Raw genomic sequence first — 22,630 nt, 5'->3', positions numbered from 1 at the left:
TTTTAGTTTTAGTTTAGTTAGTATAGACATTCACTCTGCCTGTTGGAGAGATAGAGAGAAGATTAAAGCGTCAAATTGCGGTAAAAGATGCTGTATAAAAGACAGGCTACAACTTTTTTTCCTTGTCCCCCCCTGGAATTATTCTCTAAAATTTTACTGTTTATTGTCCCCCCCAACTATGAAATGGGATTTTCGCCCATGTCTGACTGTGGATGATTGAGCTGTCGAATGGATTTGTGGAGTTAGTTAGTTGTAGCAGTGGCTGTAAGCAGCTAGCTCCACTCATTACCCGCTGATCGGGTAGTCTAAAAGTAGACTAAAACTATGAAGGATTAAACTGACTAAAATGTGACTAAAACTTATAAGCATTACTAAACTAAATCATTTTATCAAGTTAGCAGAGCACTGAAGCAGAATTTAGTAGGTGAAATAGGTGAAATCTACACAATACAGAAATGTGAAGAACAAGTCATTACACTGCATTTTCTGGCCTGTAAATATCCTCTTTATTTATCCAAAAGTTTTTTTTTATTGACAAATATCACAAACCACATATGCTCACATTGTTTTCCAGATATTCAAAAGCACATCAGTAGTTTCATGGGTTTAGGTGGCAGCAGTTATATTCAACAAAAGAGTATTTGATACAAGGGTGTGGTGGTCCACTCAGCTTCTGACGCCTCAAGGACTGACCATCTGTGGTGTCTCAATGCTGCATGATAAGAGGACAAACATGTTAGAACTGATCCAGTTGCATTGATCAGGTGTTTTGGAGGCAGATAGCAGATTATGTAGCAATACGTTTGTGTTGCAGCTGATAGCTGATACTGGGTGCAGACATGCAATACTAAACATTTAATCAGTGCTTCCTACACAATGTTATCAGCATGAAAAGGCCTCTGTAAAACATTTTGACTATCATAAATCTCTTTGATTACATTTTTCATGAAATGTTCAATGAACAATCACTCAAAAATCACTTTGTCCTATAAGTGGGGCATGTGTATGGACAGTTAGACTGAACTACTAGTTGATAGATTATATTACAGTGCACCCAAATCCCCAATTAATGTTTTGGGAATATGAAAATCCCATAAATCGGTGTGAATCTGTAATAATTTACATTGATTGAAATGGCATTACCATAACTGTGATAAGAATTACATGAATAAATTTAAGGCATACAGTGTGTGCTCATGTCAAAACACTCCCTCCATCACTGAGCTTTGTTCTTGACATTTGAAACAGCAGTTTTTAATATTACCACTGCTAAGTACAATAAGAATATGTTTGGCAGATGTTTGGCAGATGACACTCTTTGACAGCTGTTAGTGGTGTTCCCCAGGGCTCTGTCTTGGGCCCCTTTTTATTTATTATTTACTCGATACCTCTTGGCCATATTTTTAGGAATTTTCGCATACAGCTCCACTTTTGCGCAGATGAAATCCAGCTCTATCTATCTACCAAGCCTACTTCCACTTTTCCACCCACTTCCCTTTCTGACTGCCTATTAGATCATCATGTAATATTAATCGTCTTCACCTGGCACTTACACCACACATCAGTGCTTTTCTCATTCACATATTGGTTATATCTCATATCAATTATTGTAATACTGTCCTCTTTGGTCTTCCTCTCAAGTCTCTTAATGAACTCCAAATGGTCCAGGATTCAGCTGCCCTTATCATTACTAGAACTCCCTCCAAAGATCATATCACTCCTGATCTTCAGCAATTTCCATTGCTTGAATATCATATAGATTTTGAGATTCTGCTTCTCCCCTTTAAGGTCCTTCATAACCAAGCCCCTTTGTATCTTTCTGAACTCTTATATTCTTAGATCCCTTTCTGCAATCCAACTCACATCACAATCTGCCTGCCTGACTACCATGGGTTCTAGAGCCTTCAGCCATTTTGCCTCCCACCTTTGGGACTCTCTTTCACAAGATACTCACAATATTGATTCCCTTTCCACTTTCAAATCCCATCTGAAAACACACCTGTTCAAGCGGCCATATTGAGTTTGATCTCATGGTGACACACACACAGATTTGCACTGATGATGACTCAATGATGATGATTTTATTACTAGTTTTTACAATTGTGATATTTGTCCAGTTATTTTATTAGTTTATTACTGTATATTACTGATTTGTTTGACTTCATGATCTCTGGATACATTGCTTGTAACTGTGTCTTGTAAGGTGTCCTTGAGTGCTTTGAAAGGTACCTATAAATAAAATGCATTCTTCTTCTCCTTCTACCTATTATCATTATTTGTCAAAAATATTCTTGACTCAGCTTTTACCAATATATTTCCAAATGACTTGATTTCACCAAAGGAATAAATTAACTATATTTTATGTGGTTATTTGCAGAATATCCACCTTCAGTCACAGTAGATAACCTTCAATCAAAATACCATAAATCCTCAACATTTATGATTATTGCATTAAAATACAATTGAGCAATAATAATTCCTTCAGTTTCAAGATCGCCTTCACGACCGCCTGCGGTCTGTGCTTAGGCCCTAATAATCCCTACAGTCAGTCTACTTCACATTTGTATTGAAGACAGACAGTTACACATGTACCTTAAAATCCCAGATCACCATGGCTCCATCCAGACCCACACTGCTGTACTTCTCCACTTTGGCTCTCTCTCCAGATACAATACACAGCTGTCTGCAGGGCAACACATGAGCGTAAAATAAAAGCTAATCTGTAGAGGTTTGACATTGTTGTTAATAATAAAAACAACAAAAAACATAATTTCTGGAGACACTCAGAGTTCACCAACAGCTTCACATGCACAGCAACAAGATACATATGCACAGCTGGGGTAAGTACATAGCATTGATAGAGAGCACACACCTCAAATAAGGCCACACAAGCAGTTACAGAGCAGTTTAAATAAAAAAACTCCATCGAAATGATCTTATTTACAAGTGGGTCCAGATCTGCATCACAATACACAACACAAACATAAAACAAGACAATCATGCTGACTGACTGATGTTTTTGGACAGTTCTCACATCCTGCCTGGGAATATTATGGATGCTGTGCAAAATGTCAAAAGTCATATTTGTGGCTGCTGTATTAATGCTCTAAATGTTATATACAGCTCCCTTAACTAAACAAATGAACTACTTTTTTGGGCTCATCCAAATATGTCATATCAAATTTGGGATTTGAAATCTATTTGAGCAGTGAAATCTATTTTTCAAAAAAGAAGAAAAGAAAATGTAGTTGGCAGAAAATCTGGAATTTCACTTTTAGGGCTATGATACACCAAGGAAATGGTCAGCCATTGGTCAATGTTGGCCCATCAGTGAGTGTCTGTTGCCCTAATTTTGTGGTTGTCCCGCACTGGCACTAGTTTGCCCTTGTTGGCAGTGGGGTTTTTTTTTGGCCAATTCAGCATGGTGAATCAACGTTAAAGGCGGCGGAGGCCACGAGTAAGTAAAATCCCTCTGATTTGAAGTTCAGCTCAGCGCACAAAAAAGACACAAAAGTGAGGAAAGCAAACAAATGACTAAAGTCTAGAAGGCATGAGATTGGAACAAACTTGGTATATTATGTAAAAATAAATGTCATTGAGCTCTCAAGCAGAAATGGCTTGCACTTGTTTTTGTTATTGTTCGCAAGCACACAGTAAATACCCTTTGTTCTTTCAATGACAGGTTTCATTGTTAATGTGCTAACTGGCTAACTAGCGTCTTGAATCTGTCCTGTTGGTTTCTCTTTATTAATGATGAATACAGACCACCGCTGCCTGCTGCCATGGAGAGTTTTTTTTTTCTTTTACACATACGCACAGCGCATGTTCAAGTTGGCTTGACTGTAGTCTTTGCAGTGTGTTGAAGCGCAACTTTTTGGATGAGACACAGGTGACGTTAGGCGATACAACAGTCAGACTTCATCGTCACTAGTTCTTTGATGTTGATTTGGTTTGTGTGGGCGTTTAAAGTGGATGGTTTAGTAGATATGAACCAAACCACAAAGTGACCACATAGTGCTGCTATTGGGTCCAGATTGACAAAAACTTTCCACTTGTTCTTTAGTTCATAACTTCCTTGGTAGAGGTTATGATGCTACTTTAAATGGAAACAGCAGTAGCTCTTACGTGATGCTGTTCTGGTGAAGGGTGTCTAGCTCGTTGCTGTCCTCCTCAGTGGCTTTCTTGTCCAGGTTGCGGAAGTGTTGCATGGCTGACATGCTGCCTTTGGAGGTCTGCTTGGGGATGTCCAGCTTCTTCACAAACTCCAGAGCACTTGGACCTTTATAGGTGAACTGGTAGGGGCAACAGTCATGACCCTGACAGAAAAGAGAGTGTGGATGTAAGTACAAATAATCATATCATTATTCAAGTTCAAATTATGATGGTGCTCAGGGCCTTCGAGTTGCATTGTGCAACTTGACATCCCAAGTTACTGCAAGAGTTAAACTTTGAGGTGTTGATTAAAGGTCTTATTTACAACATTTTCTTGTAGAGGAATATTTAAAGAAAAATATATTTATAGAGCTTTTAGAAAGGTGCAGGATAAAAGTATTAATTTTCTTTACAAAAAATAATATGATTGTAAATTAATCATTAAAAAAACTGATAGGTCAAAAATGAATGTTTTGTCAAATCTTTGTATAAGATGTCTGATGTTTGGTTACCGCTTCCAACAAGGCTTATGAGCCACTAGTATAAAGTCACTGGTATCGCACTGTATCTCTCTGTTATCAGTGATCAAAAATCTTGACAAGTTCAGTTAGTGTGGGAAAAAAAAGAAAAATGACAGAGTTTGAAGTGCCCTGCTTCACCCGGGTACCAATTCCAAGTGCTCAGTGACAAAAGGAGGAGCAAGACCAGGGTGAATGTTGGCTCAAGTTTTGCTGGTTGAAGTCAGCATTGTTGCTGTTACACAGGTTAGACACAGCGCTGTCAGTTTAACATTGACGGTACTGGGTTAGCATGAGCAAACACAGCAGCAGCCACTAACATCTGGACCTCACAGGAGTGGACCTCACAGTCCTGCAGCAGTAGTCTCTTAGCAGAGGTGGAGGGACCACGGGGATCTTATGATAAACAGAGAGAGAGTAGGGCACAAGAATAAGGTTACTATGAGCTAGTACCGGAAATCAGAGGTGAAAAAAGAAAAGGGTTGTAGCCTAGTGTTATAACACAGCATTTTCTTTCCTAGGCTATGATTTAAATCAGTGGCCTTTCTCCCTCCTAAATATTATAAGACATAAAACCAGTAACCACGTTTCTCAACAGTGTGATGCAAAAATGTGTCACGGGAAAAGAGAATATCCACATGCAAATATTCCGAATGATAACTTTGCACCGGGATCCAGCACAAATATCCACATTGCCGTGTTCAGTGTTCTGCAAGTTCTGTGAATGAGGCCCAGTGAGTGCCCACTCCACCCAACAAAAACCTATCCAGAAAATGTTTAAGGGGTTAACATTATTACACAGTGCATAAACCAATGGGATCTCAGACGGTCTGTCTGCAGTTTGATGCTGAGCAGGTAGTGTACAGTGCATTCATCAGAGCGTTTTACTGAAAACAGTTGCTGCTGCTGCTGCTGCTGCTGCTGCTCCTGGAAACTATGCAAAAAGATGCTCCAAAGTTCTGTAGAATTGAGGAGACCTGCAGAGGTGGTGACATTTCTCTCCAGGGTTCATCATTATGAAGGAAATCTGTTCACATTGTACATAATCATTTGATCTTTTGTACATATATATATATATATATACACACACACACACACACACACACACACACACACACACACGCACACACACACAGAGCAGGTGATAGTTACCGCAGCAACAATCTCAGTGGGGCTGACATAGAGCACACTCAGAAGTGGCAGATGGTCAGTGGTCAGCTGGGTTACCCTGGATGAACAGAGGTCAGAAAGATGGCAGTGATATGTTATCAACAGCCATGACATCAAATTAATTTATGTTCAAGTACTGGAGCCATGAAGTGCTGCTTGCCTGGTGACACACACTGATCCACTTCATTAAAAAATTAATTATTTACTTAAAGCTCCAGTGTGTAGGATTTAGAGGGATTTATTGGCAGAAATAGAATATGATATAGTAAGTATGTTTTATTTAGTGTATGACTGACCTGAAAATAAGAATCATTGTATTTTTGTTTCCTTAGAATAAGCTGTTTAATCTACATATGTTCTCATCTACGGAGATTGCTATGTTGCACCGGCATGTTTCCACAGTAGCCCACAAAGGACAAACCAAACACTGGCTCTAGATACAGCCATCCGTGTTTTTGCATTTTTTTGTTTTCATATTTTCATGGTTTCACGTTTTTGCGTCAGCCACTGTAGTAACTACATTATTCAATGTTTTTACTGGTTCAAATCACCTGGAGGAGAGGAAGAGACCTCTGTGGATAATTCAGTTCACAGTAAAAGCCGGGGAGATGGTGTGAGATGTTTTTGCTGGTTGCAATCTGCAATTCACTGCGAGATGCCAACAAATCACCCTAAATCTTACACACTGAACTTTAAATCTCTGTTTCAGCTTAATATTAATACCGATCATACTGATGGAATAAGTGGCTTGGCAGATGTACTCACTCTTTCCCCTGAGCAGCGTCAGCCACAGTGATGCTGCTGTTGTGGGCCACCCAGGCCAGCTGGTCTCCACTGGGAGAGAAGGAGACATTGTGCACCCATCCTCCACAGTCCTTATGCTCCAGCAGCACCTCCCCAAATGGCATTTTGGCCCCCCAGGCAGTGGGTCCAGGCTTCTCCTCGATGTCCTTGATGTAAGCTGAGAAAACCCTGAGAAGCACAGAAGTTCTGTTATAGTCAATCAGCATCGGGACCCAGATGACAAAGATATTATTAAATATATAGATATAAAGATATAGATATATAAATTATATAATTTAAGCCATATAACTAAAGCTGCACTAATCAATATCAATATATATCAACTCCAGATAAATGTTAATGTTGCTCTGTGTTGACTAGATGCGTAAAAAAGGCAACTGTTTGACAACAAGTTTGCCATTATGACTTTATAACTTAACAATATTTTTAAATATGCATATATGCAGCTTGAAGAGGGGAAAGTAATGTATTAATGCAGCTTTAAATTGATAAATCTTTTAAAAGGTATTCAGCATTATTAAATATTTTCCTATGTTCATAATGACACAAACACTACTGACAAAAATCTGCTAAAGGCTCACACTTTGTTTATACACAAGCAGTGTTAAGAAACATTTTTTCTTTTTATTGTTTATTCAGCACATATTACCAATGGAGAAAAACACTCATCAAAAGGAAATGCAGGGAATGGTGTAGTGTAGGGGTTTAGGCAACTGAAGCATGTGGTTGGGTTTAGAAAAAAAGAACAGGGTTTGGCTTTACAATCTTGCTGGAAGCAAACACCAGCCTTGCAGGTGAAGGTTGGTTGTTGTTGGACCCATCCACCTGCCACATTGGGATTTCCACCCTTATAACTTCCATTGTTGTCAGACCGCGTTTCCCCTGATGACGTCGGCTGCTGTTATAACATAAAATAAGAGATAAAAAAATAATGGCGACCAGCCACATATCTTGCTATTGTGAAAGGACGGCTTTTGTGGTCAGTGTCGTATGCTGGAAAACGGTGAACAAGCTCTGGTACTCGACGACTTTGGAGTGAGACCAGGTTGCCCCGTGCATAGGTTGTAGAACTAAGACTCCAGTCTGGTTCCCTTCCTTAATATCTCAGTTTTGGTAGTTGTGTCACCTGCAGTGGAGGTCTGCAGACCCAGCTGCCAGTAGGATGTTGTTGGGATGCCAGTCCAGACTCAAGACTGTGGAACGAATGGCCTTCTTGATGTGCTTACTCAGCCACCTGAAAGGGAAAGAGAATGGTAAAAAGCCTGCTACTCAATGTGCTTGGCAAATATCATGGCATCAGGAAAGGGTAAGAGATATTCATTCATTCATTCATTCATCTTCTAACCGCTTCATCCTCTTGAGGGTCGCGGGGGGGCTGGCGGGGGGGCTGGAGCCTATCCCAGCTGACATCGGGCGAGAGGCAGGGTACACCCTGGACAGGTCTGACACATAGACAAACAACCATTCACGCTCACATTCACACCTAGGGACAATTTAGAGTTATCAATTAACCTAGTCCCCAATCTGCATGTCTTTGGGGGAAGCCGGAGTGCCCGGAGAGAACCCACGCTGACACGGGGAGAACATGCAAACTCCGCACAGAAGGGCTCCCACACCCAGGATGGAACCGGCAACCCTCTTGCTGTGAGGCGACAGTGCTAACCACCACACCACCGTGCCGCCCCGGTAAGAGATATTATGTAAAAAAAAAAATGTGTTTGTGTTTTTCTACTTGCAGCACATTTCTGTGCATTTCTGCATATTACCATAGTTGTCTGACTTCTGATCTCTTTGTCTGTTGACTTACTGACAGACATCACCAATCTTATAGGCTTTGACATATAGACTGTATAAAAGAAGTGGATGTAATCACTGTGACATCATCCATTGGTTTGTGGATCACTGTTTTTAAGCCTAAAGTTTGGCACTTTGGCCATTGCCATCTTGTATTTTTTTTAACCAAAAGTGAGCATAGTTGGACAAGAGGGTGGAGCTGTGGTGGAGTGAGGGGTACAAACTACCACAAGGTAACCACGCCTGAAAGCGTACCACGCTCTACTCTATTTTTGTCTAAATCGGACTATAATTTACAAAATGACTACCATGTTGTGTTGAAGAAGACTTAGAACTAGTGAGTAAGTAAGTAAGAGGAAGGGTCATTTTCTCATTGACTTCTATACCATTGGACTTATTTTTGCAACCAGTGGAATCGGCTTATTGGCCATTAGAAAGAATGGCCAATAAGCCGTTTAAGGCAATTCCACATTGGTTTCACTTTTCGGAACATGAGATAACCCCTTGCTCCACCATTGATTTTAATAGTCTTGGCCTTCATGTATGTTTCATGCACAAAAAACAAATAGTTTTGAGTTGATCATGGACTGCTCACCAGTCGTTCTCCTTCTCAAAATAGCAGACAGAAATGATGCGAGCTCCGCTGCCCAGGGCAAACTTGTTCTCAAGTGGTGACCACTTCACACAGGTGGCTGCACGGTTAATGCGCACCAGGACCAGGGTGGGCTTCCACACATTATCTTTCAGAGTCCACACGTAGGCATTGCGGTCAGAGGCACATGTGACAATGCGGTTGGTCTCTGGAGCCCAGTCAATGCCTGTGGACATAATTATGAGGCTCTATTTAAGTGTCAAAGCCATGATGAATGATGAAACGCTACCTACTAGGAAATACCGCATATTCCACCTTTACTTCTGATCATATATATTACTTTGGATGTCAAAAACAGTTCCATTTATTCAGGCACATTCAAAACAGAAACGTGTGTACTAAAGTGTGTATATTAATACCACCATGTGGCAAAATAATTAAATTTGAACTCTAATGTATCATTACTCTGTGCAGTAAGGTGGGATAGTCTTTAATGGGATTACCTAAACTCAAGTCAAATCAAATAAAATCAAAGAACTATAACACTTCTGTGGTGTTGCTTTGAACTCTTTTCAACTTTCCCCCATTAAACATGAATACAACGTTATATATACTCTTGTCTCCTAGAAGTTGCATTTGAATAATACTTACTTCACTCACTACATCATTTTATCCTATTAGACATTTGTGTGAGGTTTTGTCATAATTACTGTATGAATTATTGAATTATGGCTAAAAAACATGTCATTTAAGGTCACAATGACCTTGACCTTTGATCACCTTATTCTAATCAGTTCATCATTGAGTCCGAGTGGACGTTTGTGCCAAATTTTAGGAAATTTCCTGTCGGCCTTCTTGAGATAACGCGTTCACAAGAAGATGGCTGGGTCACAGTGACCTTTGACCACCAAATTCTAATCAGTTCATCGTTAAGTTGAAGTGGACACGTGGGAGCTGAGGTTGCGAGAATGCGACAGAGACATTGTTCATATGTCTCTTAGTTTCTCACTGTGATGCTGCTAAACAAGACATATCTATTTATCCTTTGGTCACTGTTGGCTTATGTACTGTGAGTTAAAGTACCTGTGATTCGTCCACTGTGCTCAGTCAGCTCATGGATCTTGACCCATTCTTTGGCTTTCCTCTCATAGATGTTCACCACATTGTTGTTAGGACTCACTGCAATCTCTGTGAAGGCATATGTGTGCACAAATGTGAGACAATGTAACCACTTAATGTTAGCAGTACAATAACCCATTGGTAGTAGAGAAAAGGCCAATGCGTTACCACATTGAGGTTTATTCTCTGTGGGAAAACATCCTCAGGACTCTGACTAAATGATCTACAGTTGTAATGCACATGATAATATGTATCTTAATGAAACTACTGATAATGTTTGTCTGCTTTCTATGATTCAATAGTTCATATCAAATCAGATCAAACTTTATTTGTATAGCACTTTTCATACATTAAAAATGCAGCACAAAGTGCTTCACAGAATAAAAACATACAACAAAAATATTACATACATATTGAAAACCCACCCCTCCCACCCCCACATATAAACACACACACACAGTCAATATAGTCAATATAGTAACATGGGCACTGAGGAACCAGGTGAGGAAAGAACCACCTATGGGGAGCTCATCCACACTGAGAGGTGTTACAGCCTACGGCCAAAGGGAGCACCGCCACAGAGACCACCCCAACCCAGACAGACCGGGATAGACTCCACACATGGTGCAGCGCCTCCCAGTCCTCCAGACCTGAGGGATCTCCAGGACGACGTCCCCACGGGCAGACCGGACACACCCCTCCATGTGGAGGCCCCCCATGAGGAAACACTGGAGCTAAAAACTAAAAGACTAAAAGACTAAAAGGCAATATGATAAGATAAAACAAGTATGAGATAAAATATTGATAAAATGCATAAAAATGTAAGGATTTAGAAAAAAATAAAGACTTAAAGATTAAAATAATATTAATAATAAATAAATAAATGAAGATTAAGAAATCTAATAATAATGATAAATAATAATAAAATGCATAAAGATTTAAAAATAAATCATTTAAAAGCATTAGAAATTGAAATAACATATAATATAAGAATTAAAAGAGTAAAAGAAATCAGTTAAAAGCCAAACTAAAATAAACATATTAAAGTTCAGTATGTTTAATTCATGATCATTCAAATAGAAATGATTCATCCTCTGAGGAGCATGAACATACTCTGCAAATTTGATATACAGCACATTAGATTTTGATATTTACTGTGTACAAGTGGAAAGTTAGTCCTGATTCCACAAGAGAAAAGTTCAGGGGTCGCCAACAGCATATGGATGGATTACCATGAAATTTGGTTCAGACATTTTTGGTCACCAGAGGATGACTTAAAATAACTTTGATGACCCTTGGAGTTAACATCTAGAACCATCAGGTCAAAATTTTAATTTGGTTTATGGCCAACTTCCTGCTAAAGTAATGACATTCCCATAAGCCTCAGTTGTACTTTTGGTTAATGCATGCTGACATACTAAACTAAGATTGCAAACATGGGAGCTATTTTACCAACTTATCAACTCTGTCATAAGGTGCATGTTAGCATTCTGTCACTAGCAGTCCTGTGTTTAAGTATGGCCTCAGAGAGCTGCTATGGTTTTAGACCCGTAAAGAGAAACATTGTTGAGGAACAAAATCCATCAGCAAACTTACTGACTGACACTGAAAATAAAATATTGTATGTGACTTTTGTTTTCACACTGGAGCTTCACATTTTTTTGACAATTTAGTGTAGTGTTGCACGGTATACCGGTACTAAAATAGTACCGCGGTACTAGAGTATTCCAAACGGTACTATACTGCATTCGGAAAATACCGGTACTTTGAAATTGATTCAATTCATTAATTTAGTTAATTTATTTTACTCATTTATGCACACAAACGCCTTTCTTGCTCCTATTGGAGCACAGATTGCGCAAGTGGTGTGTATGACAACACCTGTATCAACATTCCCAGCTGGCGCACGTGAAAAAAGGCAAGAGAAAGTCTGAATCGCAAAGGGAGACAACACGAGACAACACAAACTTGGTGGAACATTTGAGTTACCAAACCGTGACGTCCATACCGAGGTACTTACCGAACCATGATTTTTTTGGTACCGTTACACCCCTACTATTTATTGTTCTAAAGGTTTGTATCCAAAAGGACTTTTCCTTAGGAAAAGTACCGAAGAGTATCGAAAAGTATCGAAATTCATATTGGTATTGGTACCGAAACAAAGATTTTGGTATCGTGACAACACTAATTTAGTGGCAAACAGCAGAAATGACCCCGGGGCCATTCCTGCTTGAAACATAAAAAGGCTTAGTGTAAAGTGTGTAGAACAAGTCCTCTGCACTGTAGTGTTTACCAATGATTTGTTTACATGGACATGTATAACCCGTTTATGATCTTGTTAATGTTTTTGGAGTATCCTGTAAACCTGAAGATGCTATCTGGAGTACTAGAAGAAAAAAACAAAGGACACTGTTGCATGTATACACTTTATTGTGCTTATTGAGATCCGCTGACTACTTGCGTAGGTGCAACTTCAGCCAAGTGATGTAACATAAATACAAAAAGTGACAGGAGCAAGTCTCAATTCTGGAGTGATGAAGACACAGAGTTTTGTCTTTCAGTAATGAAACAGGCTGCATATCTTCATCCACTGCTCAAATGTCCTACGCAGTGGCAGTGGCACTCAGTACATTTACATGCACAGTTAAGTGGAGCTAAGGTTATAGTTCAACTAGGCCATTAAATTGGACCACTGTCCTTGTTCCAGTATACAAGCACGGGATGGAATGGATTTATTAACCAAAGTATGTCAGACTTCGCTACGATAGGTGGCTATATGCCCCTTTTCAGCTTGCTAGTATTGGACCTTTTCCAGTTGACCTATTACGTCACAGACCAAACAACTGACAAACAAGTTAGCTATGTTAGCTAGTGGCAAACTATTACCATGGTGGACAACTTTACAGCTCTGTACATTTCATCCGTCCAAAAATGCGCAGCTCCGGATGTAGATTTTGCCATATTGTTACCGGCTTCTTCTTCTGTTATGCTATTCAACTTCTGGGTCAAAGCCCAGGGCGGAAACTGTGGAGCATGCACAGAGCACCTACGCCAGTTTGGGTCCGATTGGCTGTATAAATGCAGAAGGAATTCCACTACCAACCATATTATCTGGGTGTGTTAGTCTGACTTTGAGAAATCTGATTTAGTACTATTTCAGTTGGACTAACATGTTTTAGTGTAACATATTTTAAAAGTTCGATTTTAGTCGGACTGACAATAAACTGATTTTCTCTAATGTCATGTAAATGCACTGAGTGACAGTGACAGGCTGACACTGGTCAAAGTGGAGGACATTATAATAAGAGTAGCATAGCTGCTGTAAGGAATAACATTTGGTGAATAAGTATGTAGTGTGTGTGTGTGTGTGTGTGTGTGTGTGGGTGTCTGTGTGTGTGTGTGTGTGTGTGAGGTTGAGAGGGAGATTGAAAGAGAGAGATGGTGGATGCGCTCAGAGCAGACAGCTGTTGGTGATTGCCGCAGTAAAGAAATGATCAGTTGTCAGGTGGTAGTAAATGTACAGTGTAACGTTTAATATTTCCTGTCACACTCATCTCCCATTGTTGGTGTTGTGTTGATATGTAACCCTTACCATCGAGGGGAGCGCTACACATTGACAGGAGGGAAACACTATTCGATGGGAAAACACATATCAGTACAATACCAGTTTGTTTTTGTAAACATCACAGAGACTTGCACAAATAGACTGCAGTAATCAGTAACAAGGTTACTAGTAATTTTCAAGTTCAATGAAAAATATGAATGATGAATAATATGAATAACCTGATTTCTCTGTGCTAATGTAAACACCATATCTGGAATATGATCATAACCGGGATAAGCCTTATAAAAGGGTTATTCATGTCCATGTAAATGCACCCAATAAATCAAATGCCGAGTACAAAAACAGCAACAGACATCCTGCAACTAGTGTGCAGTCAGACGCATGCAGTAAAGCTCTTTGAATCCATTTCCTGTATTGCTAATCATATTCCCTGCGGTTCTCCAGGCAACAACATTAATGCAATCAGAGAAGGGAGAAAATGTATCAGGAGTCTACACTGCAAGCATGGCCCCACCCTGTACTGAACAAGTTATGGAGAAAGAATACGCAGTACTGCACACAGGCGTACATAATTATGTATGTGTTACTCTGTGTGTGCTGTTTCACCTACGGGTTCTGTCTTTGTTCCAGGTGTGGCAGGAGAGTGGCTCCAGGCCAAAACTGTACAGCGACATGTCTGAGCAGAGGCAGGAGAGGCTGCTGGAATGTAGCTGCTGTTAGCTCTGGTTTGCAGATGTGTTGCTGCAGGTCCAGGGGTAAGATCAGGGAGGAGGACAGGGAAACATTTGGTAGAGAAACATGAGTTTTACAGCGCACAGCTCATTTGTTGTATTTGGATTGAAAAACAATGTATATATATATATATAAGTAAGTGGTATTAGACTCTCATACTCCTAATTAATTATAAAACCCTGCGTTAAACTAACACCAGGTTGATGTTATTTATTGTGATGCATACTTGGAAATTTGGTCCTTAGAAAGTGGGAACATCCTATTTATGGGCAAACTTACACAATGCATGTATGAGTTTACAGTCTGCAACAATTCTCCCTCAACTCACTGTTAGCTATGTGAGAAATTACTGTGAGATAACACAACACCTTTACCAGGTGTGGTGCACACTATGCAAACACACTTAAACTGTTACGCCTTTCTTCTCTGCATTGTAACAGTAACCTGATCCTGAGTGGAAGAAACAAACATCAAAGATCAGTTTGTTACAGTCAGTTTCTCACAAGTTGAGAGGTTTTGAGCCTCAGACTGGTACATAGAAGTACATTCCAAGTGTTACTTTTGGGTTTGTATTTGTCCTTGCCCTGCCTTATCAAACACACAGTGCGAGATTGGAATGTTTGTAATGGAATAATACTTTTTCTTAATAGCTGTATGGTCCAGATGGAAAGCATTAACAAGTTTTACAAGTGATCAAAAACTGAGTAAGCTGATGAGCCATGATAAAAACAAAGAGAGCTGAGGTCATTACTTACCTTTGCTGTGTATATGTAGTCAGGTTGAATTTGTGGTAGTGGTTTGAGGTTTGAGGCTGTATTCGTGGACTCTGGGCAGTCGACACGAATAGAGCTATGTAGTCTGAGTAGAAGAAGGAAGTGACTGTGGTATGACTGAGGGGAGTGAAAGAAAGGTGGGTGTGTCTGTTTAGCTGCTGAGCAAGCATCTTCTCTAGAGGAGTTTTGTAGGGATAAACCACCACAATCTCTAGTTGGTAGAGACATAGGTGATATAAAAACACCAATACATACAAAACAACTGCCTTTAGATGTGTGTGCATGTCGTGTGTATATAGAGACAATTTTCTCAATAAAAAGGTCACCAAGTAGTGACAAATGCCCAATATAATATAGCTTTTTTATGTCAAACCAACCATCCAAACTCAAAGACATTCAATTTACAATGATATTAAAACGTGAAAAACTGGAAACAGCAGATGCTTGGTATTTCTGTTTGAAAATTGATTGAAACAGTCAATAATCAAAATAACTGTCAGTTAATGATTGATCGTCTTCCTGACTTAACGAACAGAAAAGAACACAACACACAGACAAAAAGTTAGAAATAGTCTAACACAAAAAGTTGTGAACTTAAAGGAGAAATTTGTATACAGTACACTGTGACTAAAATCGTAGGCCTGCCATGATTCTACAGTGGGGTGAACACTGGTTAAATGGGACAATGGTTTACGTGGGACATTTAAGCTTTATCATTTTTATCTGTTATACTCCCATTACCTAAAATCAACATTGTGGTTCTGTGGATATGACATCACTTCCAGGGGTGTGGCACCCCATATTCAGGGATGCATGATAATATTGGCACCTCATCAGTATCGGCTGATACTGGCTTTATGAAATATTGGAATTGGCTAACACGCTATTCCTTATTTGGCAAAATGAATTAATATTACATACACTGAAAAGCATTCTATTTCATGTCTCCATCTGCTGGTGGTCCATCACAATAAGAGTATGCATGTATAATATGATGTCAATTCTACTACAGAAGAGACTTGATGATCACTAAAATTAGCTAGGGAAAAAAGAGGATATATCAATATCAATATCGATTTTTGGCCAAATAAGTTGTTATATATCGGCATATCGGATGTCGGCAAAAAATCCAATATCGTGCATCCCTATTATTTAGAAATCTTGCAGTGAATCGGTGGAAAGTAAAATGAAATAGCTTTAAATAATGTTAAGGTTAAAAAAAAAAAGTAAAACAATGGATGGCTTGTAATTGTTATATATTTTGTTACGGGATGTAATGGTGAATCAGAATTCAAATTACCACGTTCATATTAATCTTCTTTTTTAAAAATGCAATTTTGACACAGTCTCAGTTTCTAGTAGCATATTGTTAAAGTGAGACAGTGTGTTACTGGCAAAGTGGGACAGCCGATCAATTCACTTTAATGGGGGAATTGCACTCCCTTGTTATGTGTCCCTCATAAATGTAGCTAGCTAGCTAGATATTTCAACAAGGATTTACTTAAAACCCAATCTGGAAATCCATCGGTAAACAAAAAAAAAAAAAAAAAAAAAATTCTTCCTTTATGTAAATTGTAGAATCTGTCGTGAGAGATTACTTAAAACCTAACCAGTGATGAACAGTTTTCATGTATTGCCTCAAAAACAAACAAAGCCTGCCATAAACACACCCCCACCCCCCCCCCCCCACACACACACACATACACACACACACACACACACACACACTACATACTTATTCACCAAATGTTATTCCAAGACCAACAAACCAATACAAACAATCAATACAAAATATCAAGAGATATGGAGGGTAAAGCTTAGATGGCCGGGACATATTCAATATTTGCAAAGCCAGATGTGATGAAAGTGATCCCAAGAAGGCCAAGGATTGGTCCATGTGTGTGGATTTTTTTTTTAATTACGACAAATAACATACACAACATAAAGCAACACACAGTTATGTATTGTATATGTGTACAACACACGGTACACATATACATAACTGGGGGTCTCGTGGTCATGGCTAAGCCTCCCTCTGGCCACTAATTCAGACTGACCATTAGCATGTTAACTTATTACCCCAAACAATATACTGTATATACATACAACACATATACAATACATACACCCACACAAATAATTCTTCATAAGCGTAATGTGGTCCTGACTGGGCAAAAACTGATCTACCAGGCACAGACCCAGCACCAAAGCAGGGGCAGGAGGTGGGCATTTCATAGGCCCAGTCTAGCCCCCCCTGTGTCAGTCGAAAGGTGCTATTTGTGACTCCGGGCCCAGCTCTGCCACTGATTGGCCAGTCTGACATTCTTCATAATACATATAGAACGTTAGTGAAACGCATAGGCCTAACAGAAACATGCGTTCGTTTGGGGACAAGTTAGTGGTCACGTTACTTGTTCCACAGGCGAAGGACCCCGGACACATCTACAGTACACTAACAGTTACAGTTTAAAAGGAGACTTCGACAGCTTTAGACAAGTTTACATTGGTCACCGATCAATGCGGGCATCTAAGAGGAAGTGACAATGGTGGCTCATGGGAATCCAAAACGTTATTGCAAGGGAATGCACAACTATTGCGAGGGGACGTCAGTCCAAAAAAATCTCCCGAATTGACCTTTAAGGGGCTCCGTATTAAACTATTACAGTAGAATAGTAACATATGAAGGGCTAAGCTTATTAACACAGTAATTAAAGTAATTAAAATGACGCAAAAAGTAAATTATCAGAAAGTGTTCACCCTATTTCTGTATGCAATTTGACGTTTAATATTTAGACGTTTCTTAATAGTGTAAATTATTTTTTAAGAGAGGGGACACTTTTATTGTGAAAAATAAAGGCGGAAGTGGTGGTCCTCTGCTGTCAAGAAGGAAAAACAATATCATTTCATACTCGGTGAGTATTTTCTTGTTGTTTGTAACGTGTATAGTTAGTTGTCGCTTTCTTGCGGATGCATTCGTTCAAAGCCTGTCACTTCTTGTTGCTGTCTGCAAGAGTGTGTTTTCATCATTGTTTGATACGGAACTGTGGGTGCTAACAGTTAGCTCGCTCAGCTAGTTTAAGTGGTTGGTAACGTTATTCAGTTTGGCTAATCCCTTAATCATCATTCGTAAATCCTCTGGTGTTAAGACAGTAGATTTTCATTAGCTTCCCACTGACTCGCGTTTAATTTAAAGCTAACAACTGGCAGCTACGCACTCTTGTTAACTAACAAAAATTTAGCACGTTACATTTATCTACTCAACTAGTTAGCTAACCGTTAAGTTACTGTAACCATACAGTAACTAACCATGTAACGTTAGAGATACCTGCTTTTTTTTTTACTAACGTAAAGTAAGTAATTCTGTCATTTCTCAAACTTCAGATTAAGTCACATGTAAGGGGAATAACATTTTAACAAGTTTGCCTAACCTCACGAATGCTAGTAGTAGTTATTCACTCAGAATGTGAAATTAGGGACATTAAAGTTCACCCTAGCTTACCTTACTTTGGTAAATTGAACCGATCATAACGTTTAACCTTAATCCCAATCTCCTGCAGAGGAGGGGAGTCGTCCTGACAGTTTCCTTATATTTGAATTTATACACACCTAAATGAGACTACGGAATGTCTACAGAGCCCCTCCAAAAAAGGTGTTTAATTTACATCTGCTTTGAAGGATTAATTGACAGGCTAGTTAGCCATTAGAAATACACAGTAGGTGGGACTTAGCAAAGATAAAAATATAAAACTATGGCATAAATATTTGAGCAATATAGAATTGTGGTAGAAATATTAAATGATTTGGAATCTTCTTAACATTCTTCAATGTGTGAATCAAAGTCAAACATTGACATAGTTTTCACATTAAATGGAGTATTGCTTGTTCCTCATATGAAAGGCTAAAGGGACTCAGAGAAGCTTTGAAATCCTGTTATGTGACATTATCTGTTAGATACACTTTATGGACACCACAACTGTCTGCTGTTTTGCACATACAATCACTTGCACTAGATGTGCTCCCTTTATCCACTGCTCATTTTCATTCACTGCTGCTCATTATTATCCACTTCCTATTATTTTCATTATTATTATTATTATTGTTATTGTTATTTATCGCCGACTCTTGGATTTTTGTACTTATTTGCATGCCTAGCTATTTAAGTTTTTTAAGTCTAATTTTGAAATCTTTAATCTGACTCTTTTTCCTTGACTGCTGTAACACTGGAATTTCTCAATTATGGGATCAATAAAGGTGTATCTTATCTCATCTTATCTCATCTTATCTTATCTTATCTTATCTTATCTTATATTAATGAGAATGAAAAGTGAGAAAGGGCTGTGGATTTGTCCTCTTCATACTTGGCATGCTATTTGTAAATTTCAGTTGGTAAACCACTCAAGTCCATCGGTAAAATTTCACTGCAGTTGCATGCCAGTTTAGGATGGCAGGAGACAGTGTCCTAATTCATCAGTGTGTTTCCTTTTCATCTCCTTTAAAGTTGCTAGACAAAGATGGCATCAAGCAGTGCAAGCAGCGAGGAGGAGCGGAGCCTCAGAGAGTGTGAGCAATATGTTCAGAAACACAACATCCAGCAACTGCTCAAGAACTGCATTATCCAGCTGTGCACAGCCCAGCCTGAGCGGCCCATGGCCTTTCTCAGAGACTACTTCGAAAGACTGGAAAAGGTGAATGCTGACAACTGTGACAGCATCTCTTTGATACTGGTGCTATGTGCAAACCTGATTTACTGTGAATATGAAATATAACAATAATTATTAATCTAGGTTGATTGGCCCATCATTACTAAAGTTTCTGAGAATTCAGGCTTTCTGGTGTTGTGTACCTGTTGCCCAGCAGGAAGAGGTCCAGCAGATGGCTTCGCATCGTAAATCTAGCTCGCGGTCAGACTCCCGTGAGGATGAAGTTTCTCCACCCATAAACCCTGTGATGACGGGTCGAAGCCGGAGAGGAGCCATCAGTGCTGAGGTGTACACTGAGGAAGATGCTGCCTCCTACGTTAGAAAGGTCTGTGGTGGTACCTTGTTTCCATGTTTTTCTTTTTTTTTTTAACTGCATATCTTTTTTTCTTTTTTTTTTTAACTGCATATCTTTTTTTCTTTTTTTTTTTAACCCGATACACAGCTTTGTGCGGGTTACTTATTCGGTACCCACAGGTACTAGAACCAGTGCAGGACTCTGATCTGACATACTGGACACTACAGAGGGTAAATCTAGGGTTGATGATGTCATATACAACATAACATTACTAAAATTACATAAAGGCTAGACATACAAGCTGTCTGTCTAGTGGTGCGCCGCTGCTAATTGCGTATAGGGGAAACACTGATATAAAATCAATATCTGGAAACAAATCTTAACTGTCAAAATAAATATTTCTGACTACTTTCAAACTACTTCAAGCAGCTGCCACTGCCTGCAGGTAGAGAGAGGAGGGAGGGGGTGGTTTGTCTCAGCCAGCAGCTGAAGTTTACAAGAATTTGCCAAATTTTAAGCTTTGTGGCTAACTAAGATAAACAGACTGCACACAGACAGCTTTCATTTTAGCGTGTTCTGAACAAGCTGTTTGTTTACTTAACAAGCATGCTGTAGTCACTGGTCATAAAAAAACATGCACAGGGAAATATCGCTGTTTATGCTGAAATATGTTGCACATTTGTGCTTGTTGAACAAGTGGTACTTATTACCTCCGACAAGGATGTTATGTTTTTTGGCATTTTAACTCGTGAAGGTTTTATTGCACTTAGAATCACGTTTACCGCTTATCTCCAGGTGGACTCATCTCGCCTCCTTTCCCCTGCAGCATCTACACAAGCTCCACCTGCCGTCTCACTCTAGAGAGAGAGAGAGAGACAGACAGACAGACAGACAGACAGACAGACAGAGCTTGTTGCGCTGCAGGGAAAAAAACTCTGCAACCATCGGCAACTATCAGAGCCTGTTTTCACTGATAACGATAGTTTGGAAAACGTCTTATCAGCGCAGATTAATCGGCCAAACCGATTAATCAGTCGACCTCTAGTCTTAATATTTACTGAAATGTACCACAAGAATCTTAACAAGATTTTTTTTCACCCAAGGTCATCCCAAAAGACTACAAAACCATGGCTGCCCTGGCCAAAGCCATGGAGAAGAATGTGCTGTTTGCCCACTTGGATGACAATGAGAGAAGGTAATGGTACCCATCAGTTGAATAGTTTAACAGTCCTTTTCAATGCATTTCCAGCTAATGATTCTTTTTTCTGCCCCTCCAGTGACATTTTTGATGCCATGTTTTCTGTCAACTACATTGCCGGAGAAACAGTCATTCAACAAGGTGACAGTATTTTAACAGCATTTTACATGGAGATGTATGTGTGTGTGTTGTATTTTTCTTGTGTTCATTCTTTCACGGGACTCTTTGTTGCTCCTGTTCCAGGTGATGAGGGAGACAACTTCTATGTTATTGACCAGGGCGAGATGGATGTAAGATGTTTCTCTTGTTTTTTGTGCAGTCCCTGGAAAACATCAGCTGGTGTTATTACAGATTTGAAAAATTATCTTTAGCTTTACTACTTTGGCTAGTTGTGCCTTAGTGGTTCAGTAGAGGAAACATTAAGGGATAACTATCAAGAGTAACACCACTAAAACCAACAATGAATAAATTCTACTAAGAACCAGGGGTGGGGTGCAAACTTGTCACCTTTTGTCAAAAAAACCCATTGTTTTGAATACATATAGGTCATTTGACAGATTCATATAGATCCAATGAGTTTTTGAAAAGACAGGATTGGGGGGGGGGGGGGCGGCGGCAGCGGCGGGCGGGGGTCTGGGGTCTGGGTCTGGGTCTGGGTCTCTGAGAACAGAGTCACAGGTAGTTAAATGAGTTCAGTTTTTTTTCTGCCCACATGCCTTGAGGTAAAAATCTCTTACAATGGCGTGATGATAACCTTTCTTGACTTATATGAGGATTTGTCATGCTGGGACTGCTAATTAGCCTGATTAGGTTGAGTTGTTTTGATTTAGCAAGCGCTAGCCAGTGTTTCCTTTTGTGCCTCTGCTATGAAATCTCCCCATATGCAATAAATTCTCTATCTCAACGTCAGAGTCAGGGATAAGCAAGGATTATTAACAGAACACCCAACAGTTTGAAGGCTGATCAAAAGAGCTGACCAGTAACTGTTGCTGATCATGCTACTCTGTGAACAACAAACAGTGTTCACATCATCAGGAGAGCTAGGGATCAATACGTTTCAGCCATGAATCCTTAGATGAATCGATTGTAGAGTCATGGATCGGGTATCGCGAGACTAGCAATCGGTTGACTGGCTTTAACAGTTTGCATCTCTAAAACAACGCAAGAGCCGGCGGCATGCTCCGTAGCAGGCATTACTGACAACGATAATGGATGTAA

General features: G+C 39.5%; 2 protein-coding genes across 4 annotated transcripts in view; one reads left to right on the top strand and one right to left on the bottom strand.

Moving 5' to 3' along the window:
- Positions 1-482: 482 nt before the first annotated feature.
- On the bottom strand, positions 483-15,336 carry zgc:86896 (uncharacterized protein LOC415190 homolog). Its single transcript, XM_050069123.1, has 10 exons — positions 15,202-15,336; positions 14,325-14,455; positions 10,114-10,218; positions 9,034-9,256; positions 7,771-7,878; positions 6,606-6,812; positions 5,823-5,898; positions 4,126-4,316; positions 2,593-2,683; positions 483-712 (listed from the first exon to the last, which is right to left on the bottom strand). Exons 2-10 carry the CDS (start codon positions 14,386-14,388, stop codon positions 707-709), a joined length of 1,071 nt encoding a protein of 356 aa, XP_049925080.1. The 5' UTR covers positions 14,389-14,455; positions 15,202-15,336; the 3' UTR covers positions 483-706.
- A 2,639-nt stretch (positions 15,337-17,975) lies between these two features.
- Positions 17,976-22,630, top strand: part of LOC126405395 (cAMP-dependent protein kinase type I-alpha regulatory subunit-like) — a 15,341-nt gene continuing 10,686 nt past the window's right edge. Inside the window, exons 1-6 of one of the 3 annotated variants that reach the window (XM_050069121.1) lie at positions 17,976-18,131; positions 19,718-19,904; positions 20,077-20,244; positions 21,318-21,409; positions 21,492-21,553; positions 21,656-21,702. In XM_050069121.1, the coding sequence (XP_049925078.1) occupies positions 19,731-19,904; positions 20,077-20,244; positions 21,318-21,409; positions 21,492-21,553; positions 21,656-21,702 (543 nt within the window). In that variant the 5' untranslated portion in view covers positions 17,976-18,131; positions 19,718-19,730. Of the gene's footprint in view, positions 18,132-18,175; positions 18,302-19,717; positions 19,905-20,073; positions 20,245-21,317; positions 21,410-21,491; positions 21,554-21,655; positions 21,703-22,630 lie in introns of those variants that run through there. The other 2 variants (XM_050069119.1, XM_050069120.1) reach the window with 2 other exon arrangements.

The sequence above is a fragment of the Epinephelus moara genome, chromosome 18 (assembly GCF_006386435.1).
Source record: "Epinephelus moara isolate mb chromosome 18, YSFRI_EMoa_1.0, whole genome shotgun sequence".
Classification (NCBI taxonomy): domain Eukaryota; kingdom Metazoa; phylum Chordata; class Actinopteri; order Perciformes; family Serranidae; genus Epinephelus; species Epinephelus moara.
This window is presented reverse-complemented; position numbering and strand designations above follow the sequence as displayed.